Source organism: Brachionichthys hirsutus, chromosome 21 (genome assembly GCF_040956055.1).
Source record: "Brachionichthys hirsutus isolate HB-005 chromosome 21, CSIRO-AGI_Bhir_v1, whole genome shotgun sequence".
In the NCBI taxonomy this organism is placed as follows: Eukaryota; Metazoa; Chordata; class Actinopteri; order Lophiiformes; family Brachionichthyidae; genus Brachionichthys; species Brachionichthys hirsutus.
Genome location: NC_090917.1, coordinates 8,132,790 through 8,142,288, shown reverse-complemented (window position 1 = coordinate 8,142,288; position 9,499 = coordinate 8,132,790). Strand labels below are relative to the sequence as shown.

Sequence of the window (9,499 nt, the reverse complement as noted above, 5' to 3'; positions counted from 1 at the left end):
GAGTTTCGCGTTGCACGTCCGACCGCTTTTTGCCTTCGCTGCTGCTCTTTGATCGCGCGAGAAGGAATCCAAACATCGGCAGACATCTTTAGTGCAATTAAGTATTATTGTTCTTTTCCAACCAATCGCTTGCTGCATTAAGGAAGAATGGACCCCTCGGCTTCATCAGACGTGGACTACAATCACACCTACATGGATGAACATCTCCACTTTGAGGACGGCATCGACGGCTTTGGCGCCGCGATGGCGGTGCTTTACTCGGTGGTGTGCATCCTGGGACTTGCTGGGAACTCCCTCGTCATTGTTGCCATTTTGAAATTGGACAAAATGTCGTCTTCCACAACCGTGTACATCTTGAACCTGGCACTGGCTGACGGATTCTTCATGGTTGGCCTTCCCTTCATAGCGAGCCAAAACTTCCAGAATATTTGGATATTTGGCGACGTGGCGTGCAAAGTCGTCATGGTGCTGGACGGCATCAACCAATTCACGAGCATCTTCTGCCTCACGGTGATGAGCATCGACCGCTACATGGCGCTGGCCAACCCGCTTCGGTTCGCCCGCTGGAGAACGCCGCGCCGCGCCAAGGTGGTTTCAGCGTTCCTGTGGCTGTTCTCGCTCCTCACCATCCTTCCCATGGCACTTCACTTCTCAGTAACTCAAGACCTCTGTATACCAGACATTGTTTCAGACGCCTGGTGGCTTGGCATCTTGTCTTACACATTCGTCATGGGGTTTGCGCTGCCTTTCACGGTCATGACGGCCTCCTACATCGCGCTGCTGCTGACGATGAGGTCTCAACGGCTCAAAGCGACCACTCCGAGCCGCGACTACAACCGGCTGGAGCAGCAAGTCACCAGAATGATTGCCGCTGTGGTGGTCGTGTTCGGAATGTGCTGGCTGCCGTTCTACACCTTGAACTTCTGCTCTTTGTATCAAAGTGGCATGGTCCTCACCTTCTCCAGAGCGTTTGAGTTTGTTGTCCTGTTGTCATACTCGTGGAGCTGCGCTAACCCCATCCTGTACGCCTGCATCTCCAACACCTTCAGGAGACACTTTCGCACCCTTCTCTGCCCCGCTGCTAAGTCATCTCCGAGCACGCGGTGCGACACTGAACGGTACGACTCGAGTGAAACTGAAGTGCAGGATGTGACCATTCTGACATAGAGAGGCGACAAACGCTTTCCCTGACTTCCTGTCACGATGCACTCTTTCCTTTATGATGATTTGCTCATACATGATCTGTAAGTACAAAATGACTTTGGACTTTGACTTATAATGTCTTTGCCAAGCATGGAATTTATGAAGGTGTATCCTTTGCCTCCAAGAATGAATGTATAATATGTTTTATTATTGTCTAGCCCGAGGTGATCACATTTGCCATCCCGCTGCAATGGCAATGAACAATTTTACCACAAATAGGGTTTGCAACCCACCTGTGGCGATCATTCAATCATGTTTTGAGTACAGATTGGAAATCAATCGGTCAGTTGAAAGGTTTGAGCACCCCCCCCCCCCTGATGGAATTATTCATCCACGTCTCAGGAGGAAACCAAAACTCAAAAACAGCAAAACATAATTGAACAGCAGAGAATTAATCTGAGTTGAATTAACATTCTTTTCTTGTGATGAATTGCCCATTTTACCGAAGCACAGATCCACCCCCCATGCTGGGTGACTCAAGTGTATCTTTTGTTGACTCAGACAGATGAGCCGACCGGGCTGCATGTCCTCTTATACTGCATTTCACCAGAACTAATGAAATGAGGCACAAGAGTGCTCAAGTGTGGACAGATGAAGGGTAAACAGAATAATATGGGCCACATGCCTGAGGCCAAACACAACACGGAGACACACATCAACGGCCCCTCCACTGCCACGGCTGGAATATATCTTGCTTTCCTAAGGTGCGCATGTGTCAAAGTGTGTTTGTGCCTGGGTGGCCACGTGCACGCACCTAAACACATGCAGCACTGCAGTAATCTGCTTTGGCCCGACTGACTACGAAGGCTTCCTAAAGATATGTTTCATTTTATGTGTTGGTGGGGGGGATGAAAATCACAGCAAAGGCATATAATTTTCACATAAGTTGTCAGTAATGTCTCCTTCCTCACAGGTACATGTTCCCCGATTGTACAATTTGGAGATGCTTTGAGAGAAAGAAAATGGTTTTGTTTTTTTTGCACGAAAATTTAAAGAAAAAAACGGACAATATGCAGAAGAAACATGTTTCTCAAGAGTGGGTGGTCAGAACAGGAAATAGCTATTGATAATCAATGATGTAAATAAATAAGAATGTAAACATATCCCCTGATGACTGTGACCAGAGATGAGTGCCTCATTATATGTGCTGTCAGCATATTTCATTTAGACCATATCATAAAGGCAGTTTGAATGGGGACATCGTGACATTGGGAGTTCACTCAATTATTGATCATGTCGTCACTTTTTATATTAGCATTTCTCTGATTTTGTTACTGATTGTAAATAAATACAGCTGCTTGTGTTTACCATTGCCTGTGTTTGACTCATATTCCTGTAAAAAGATTTCAGAGCAAAGGAATGAACAACAACCATGTCAATTGGACTTTTGTCCGGATGCCTGGAACTCCCCCCCCCCCCCCCCCCACACACACACACACACACCATATTGTCTGGGATTTATGAACAGCGTTAGAAATAACTTTGATGTTTAACAGTAACCCTCGAGGATACAACCGGAACACAATTTTTTTGAAGAAGAAGCTTGACTGGCAACATAAAAAAAAAAAATTGATGGGAAGAAGATTAAATACAGTGTCAGCAAAAAGTCCAAAGCACAGACATGATGGGTCAAAGCAAATATTTAGCACTGATGAATGAGATCTCAAGTTTTAATATTCTATAATATAATGCTTCTTACTCTTCTTTTAAAAATATATGCATAAACATAAAAAGTAATATCAAAATGTATATATTATAGTTTTTCTCTTTAATTTAATCATGTATTTGGAATGGAATCTGAGGTAAATAAGGCTCACGGGACAGGACTTGTTTGTTTGTGATTCTGTGACATGCCAGTAGAAAGGTGTTCAATGTGCATGTCATTGTTTAGTTTAGCTTAGCTTAGCTTAGTTTAATTTAGTTTACTTTGGATGCAACCAAATGTGTTGTATGTTTTTTACTATTGGGTCTAGAGCCTGTAATAAAGTTTATATAATAAAATTAACGTTTTCAAATAGTCACATGATTTTTAACCACATTTACAGACAAAACAGCAATTTCAGCAGTTTTCTCAGAATGGATTCCATTAAAAATACAAATTTAGTACAATAAAGATTTTGCAAAAAAATGTTAACGATATGTAACATTTAATTAAAATTAAATATCACCTCTTCCATGATTTTATATATTACATAGACTAAAAAGCTCTGATGATCAATACTAAAATTTGAGTCACAGAGTCATACGCTAGATTCTAGCGCAAGGCTCATCATCTGTGTCATGGAGTCAAAACATGTACCACATATGAATAATTTTTAATCGATTTTTTCATCTTCTTTTGGTAATTTTTTAAACATCACTGACATACTTTTTTTTTTATTTTATTTTGTCAGCATTTCAGTCGAAACCCGGGCTTTGGGCTGCAATAACTGTTAATGTCCACAAATGTTACTGCGTCGTGCTACGATTTTGTTTCATCATTCTTATTATATCACAAAGACATAAGGTGTTTTGATGCAGGGGCTTGTTGGGTGAATTTTACATTCAGACCTAGCCAGGACAGCTTCCTTTGTTAACATTAAGTGCGTGTGTGTGTGTGTGTGTGTGTTAGTTAAACCTCTGGCAGACAGCAGTTATTTTCATTGGTCCTATTTGGTCTTGCTGTTCCAGCCCTCATCCTCTTAGTATAATTAAGACCAGATGCAAACTGCCTGAGAGGTTTCTTTGTGATCTCGTCTCTGTGTATGAATGCGTGGATTTGTCCATGACATGACTGGAGGAACAAATCAAATCAATTCAAGTCATTTAGTTAATTTACATAATCCATTTCATTCTCTTTCCTCCTTCATTCCTGTTATTTTCTACCCACATTTTCCAAAAAATGGAATTACATTCTCATTATACAACAGCAGAAAACATTTGCATGCATGTGTATCTCGTAAACAAAGCAGGTTTGCAGGACAACGTCCTGGAAATCACAAGAGTGTGAAATGCAATCTGAATTCATGGTTACTTTGACATCTGACCTAAGGGAAGGATTCCAGCCCCACATTTCGCGTAACATAGCTTCAGCGTTCCTTTTTACAAGCCCATGTTTCCAAATGCACAGATTAGTATAAAAAATATTTTTTCATTCTGGTATTGAGTCCATTGACAGATACCATTGATAGATTCCTCCTGCCCCTCTTCACCCTTCCCCCTTTGTGTATTTAGTCTATGTGATGCCCTTTACTGCCTGGGAGAGTACCGGTTACTAAATGCCTCCTCGTGTTATCTTGGATTCAGACCTGATTTTTCAACCTTCTGACGCTGCTTATGTTTTTATACAGACTTCTCATGCACCAAGCCTTGCTCTGAAATAAAGACCTTGCATTTTGGAAGTCCTGCTTCTGAGTCCTCCTTTGTTGGCTCCAGCCTGACAGCGAGTGCTTGGTGATGTTAATCTGGAGAGGCAAATCTTATTTTAGTCAGATATGTGCAGACAGCTGCATAACGGCAAGATAATCTGATGTTGTGTGTGTTATGATAATCTATTTGCTTGTAATTTCTCAACATTACAAGTAAATAACTTTGTGTTCAACACACACAGAAGAGGTGAAGGTAGAAAAAAAAGTCAATTATAAAGAGATGCAGCAGATTCCCCTTTGAAGTCGAATCATTTGTATTTACAGTAATAATAGTTTAGAAAGTGAAAACTGCAAAAACGTACTCAAATGAATTATGAAGTAACATAATACATGCAAATCAATGAAACCTAAAGGAGTAGGTCGGTGCCTCAGCATAGTAGTAGCAGCACATGACAATCTAGAGGCTAGATTAAAGTTAAAAAACAATAGTATGCTTGAAATAAAATGAAAAACAAAACAAGTTTTCTGGATGGATAAATATTGAATTTGAAACCAATATAGTGGCTATTTAAATCTAATCATTTTTTAAATTCACAGTCCATCAATGTGACTTCAATATAAATAAATAATATTTTTACTTAAAAGTGAGAAAAGGTCCTTCTGAAGTCTCCTGAAGATAGACGAGGCTTTCCTCTCCCCTGCTGGAGCTTCATGGTGAGTTAGGATTTATTAGTTTGTGCTAACCTTCTATTTTGTTTACTTGCCAGTGAACTTCTCACTGCTCTGCCTGATGCTGCTGGCTCATTACAAGCCTTCACGCTCAAGCTCACCATCGAAAAGACTCTTCCTATTTGTGAAATAATGTTTCGGCCATGTCACAAGCATCAGCTCTGAAATTTAAGGATTGCTTAAAAAACTATGATGAAAATTACTGGCTTGAGTTCAGCATTCCAGAAATGATAATTCCTGAATTCTGACAATGAAATCAAAGAAATCTGACTTTGTTTCCTGATTTAAAAAACAACAGCAACAACACTCAGGTGGGATGCGGCTTTTAATCAAGGCTCAATTGGCACTTTGGTCCAGATTGTACCAAGTAAACGTTCTCCACATCGTTACACCAGCAGCAGCACGCCGGACTGTCGCTACAAAGCAAGGCGGATCCATGCTTTTCTTTTGACACCACATTTAATCCCAGGAGATCCGCAGTCTCTGAGCTTCTCAGAGAAACAACAGTGCAACATTCAAAAGGTTTCATTATACCGTATATCACCTTTCTGATGCTGAAGATAGCAGCAAAAACAACAGAACAATATCCACACCTAAAACAACAGAGCTGAAAAGGAAATGAGGAATGAAAGCTCTGGCAGTCATGGCCTTAGTCCATCCATCCATCCATCCATCCATCACATAGCCATTCAAACAGCATTGTCTACTCTTTTTCACCATGATGCCTCCACATTCACCTCCCTTGCTTTCCCAGTGTCTTTCCCTCTTCGCTGTCTAGTTGTCTTTCCGTTGGCAAGGCAATCATCTCGCTCTTTGCATGGTCCGCTCAACTCTGCCTCTGATTGCTCACCTGTTCTTCATCCACTCATCATCCCGCAGTCTATTGGGAGAGTTTGAATTGTCCCACAATGAATCTTGCAATGTGAACAAAGTCTAATCCCCACTCAGACATCATTCCCAATTCAACTAATTTCCTCGGTTGACTGGAACAAATAAAATCTCAGAAGATCCCATTGGTTGGAAGACACAATCTTTTTGTCAGCCATCATTTCTTTGCCACTGAGGTCGGGTATTATGATGGGCTACTTGACACCCATCTGTTCTTGTTTTGGATCATGAAGGTACTTCATGAGCACTGCGGCGTAGGCTTATTATTCAGCTAAGTGGTGCTCGACATCAGTGCACGAATCACGTAGGCCCTTGTGTGTCCGCTGACACACTCGTTTATGTGCTACCACAGTAACAACAATGGTATGCACCGGTAATACACTTCATGCATGCACTTCTCATTGGGATTCTAATTCTGAGAGACTGTTCTGTAGACCCTTGAAGGTTTGGGAATTAAATATATTTCAGCATTCATGACAAGTTACATAGTTGAAAGGGTATTACTTATGTAAGCTCATCTTGGTTGCTATTTCAGGAATAATCTAATTTACCAAATGCTGGCACGGGAGAGGACTCGAGTACTAAAATATCACAGCGATTATTTTTCCACAAGATTAGATCATACATTTGTTGTGAATTACCTTGACACTCAGTCAGTCTCTTTACTCTTGTCATTTCAAAAGGTATTTGGATGTAAACCAGACACAAAGATAATGTTGTGCCGACATTTTGGTGACAGTTTTTATTCTCTAGAGCAGGGGTCACCAACGCGGTGCCCACGAGGACCTTGTGAGGTGCCCGCGAGCCATGGTTTCTCAAGTCAAATCTGTCCCCTACCTTGTTAAAATGTTGTTAATAATTAGTGTGAGTAATCATTAAACATCATCAGTGTATTTACAGAGATGAATATAATTAATGATTAATGGTACATTGAGCAAATGTTTTATTTCAGAAGTGTGTATCAAACTGGTAGCCCTTTGCATGAATCGGTGCCAAGAAAGTAGCCCTCGGGTTCAAAAAGGTTGGTGACCCATGAATTAGGGTGAGAAGGTGTGCAGGCATTGAGGTAATATGAAGTATCTGCGTGCTTATTCTTGGCACTAGGAGCAGCACGTGTTTGGTATTGTCTGTGGGAGCACTGCACCGCCGCCGGGTATCAAGGTGGTAAACGGCAGATCAATTAAGTTACAGAATAGTTTTACAATAGGCACAGCATCAAGGAGCTACACTCAGCTGGAGTATCAAGGCAGTGACACTTGAAAGATGTGTTCATGTGTCAGGGTGCCAAGGGTCATGTGACGTTGGATGAGACAATGGCAAAAGAGAAGCTCATGACAAAAGGAAAGCGATGTTCAGCCCCGTAGAGGAAAAGACACATTCGGCTAATCACGTCTTTCTGGTCGCACTCCATGTTAGAAAAGGGTTTCAGTGCAAGAAAGAAAGGAAATCATGTGCCTGTTCGACATACAATTTATTTTACGAACACAACTGGAGAGATGGTCACGGTTGAAGGTTAATGGATGAGTTGTTGACCAATGACATTCAAGGTTGACGTGTGTGTTGTTGTTGAGTGGAGAGCAAAAATATAGTCTGTTATTCATTCAAATGTGTCGCATGTTCAGTCTTCAGACACTTTCAAGACTGAAAATAAGATTCTGTGGCAATTTGAGATTCTAATTTTCTTTTTCTTGGTAGGATTTAACCTTGAGTCTACTGGTTACCTCACAAACTCTCTGTTCAAGCAGAGAGGTTGTGTTATGCATTTATACTTTTTTCCCCCCACAATATCAGATCAGAAACTTGATACCACTCTTTTAACTCTTTTCGAGATTTAAAGTCTTGAGATTGGTCATTAACAGGACTGAAATCAAGAACAGAACAGGTGAATTGTTGAAGGAGTGCAACACAAGCCGATGCATGGCAGTATAGCTTGGCTTGGGGACCAGAGGGTCCAGCCAAAGTATGGAGAACGGAGCGGTAGCCGGAGAGGTGTCCGTTCACGTCCTGAGAACTGTTAGGGTGCCTTTGAGTACACACATCAACTCCGATTCACTCTGATGTGTGAAGATACCAAGAACAATTTGTAACCTTTTGGTGATCACCATGTGGATGGTGTAACTCCTCTCTAGTACTGGTAAACATAACAAATAACCTTAGCGTGAGTACTGATAATAAATATGGATCACTTCTGATCAATTCAAGACTTCAAACTAAATGAGTTAAAAGCTGGGAAATTGGACTGAGGGACAGTTTAAGACATTTTGCAAGCTTAATACTTCACTTTAAAAATCACAATAACCTTTTCGGTGTACTGCATGGCTCCATTCTTGGTCCCTTATTATTTATTGTTTATAATATTAGCAGTGGTAAAAAGATTAATTGCTGTTTTCACCCAAGACATTGTTTGGATTAGAACAAACTCATGATTTTATTTTGTGTCTTCCCTGGATTAATGACATTCATTAAATTGTAAAGCAAGAAATAATTATTTTGGCTGCAGCTTCTACAAAATTCATCAGGCAGATTGTTAATCGTATTAGTGCATTACAATTGCTGCTTGGATCAACAAGGATTGGTTTAAAACACCTTTTTAACAATGGAGCACAATTGTGAGTTCTCATCTGAATATGTTAATGGCTACTTATCGTTCCAAAAATTACGTACTTCATGTATGTGCTGTATAAATAAAGTTTATGATAAAGTTTATGATTATTATCTAATACAACTCTAATATTCTTCAACCACTGCGCTCTCTCTCTCTCTCTCTCTCTCTCTCTCTCTCTCTCTCTCAAGTGATTACTCGTCGCAACAAGAGGTTGGCGCAGCGCGCACTGCAGCGGGTTTGTACGTATTCTGCCAACATTTCGGTTCAAAAACGCAGACTATTACTTGGGGGGGTAAGATGTCCTGAGAAGCGCAGTGTGACCAGCAGCTTTGGCGAAGGGGGGGGAAGCGGGCGGTTGAGTGCCAGCGCCGTGCGTAACGCGGTGGGGAGCAGGTGGATGGAGGAGGTTGGCGGGACGCAGGTTTCCAGCAGGTCCGCGCTGCTTCGGAGTATTTTGGATTCTTATCCTTAACTGACGGGCATCACAGCAGAATGGACATGATATGAGGATGAAGTTTTATCTTTAAAAGTAAGTGCTGCTTCAAAATCCACACACACACACACACGCACACGCACACGCACACACACACATTTACTGAGATTATTTGTCTCCTACTATAGGAATTTCTGTGCGTCTGTTTGCGCGCTGAATGGAATCTTTACACCTGCCGCTCTATTCAGTTTGTCAAAAGTTGCATTTTCAAATCCATCATACAGTATTAATAAA

General features: G+C 41.3%; 1 protein-coding gene across 1 annotated transcript; it reads left to right on the top strand.

Annotated features, from left to right (window-relative positions):
- Positions 1–147: 147 nt before the first annotated feature.
- LOC137910465 (somatostatin receptor type 2) lies at positions 148–1,167 on the top strand. The gene has a single exon (XM_068754901.1). It carries the CDS (start codon positions 148–150, stop codon positions 1,165–1,167), a length of 1,020 nt encoding a protein of 339 aa, XP_068611002.1.
- The last annotated feature ends 8,332 nt before the right edge of the window (positions 1,168–9,499 follow it).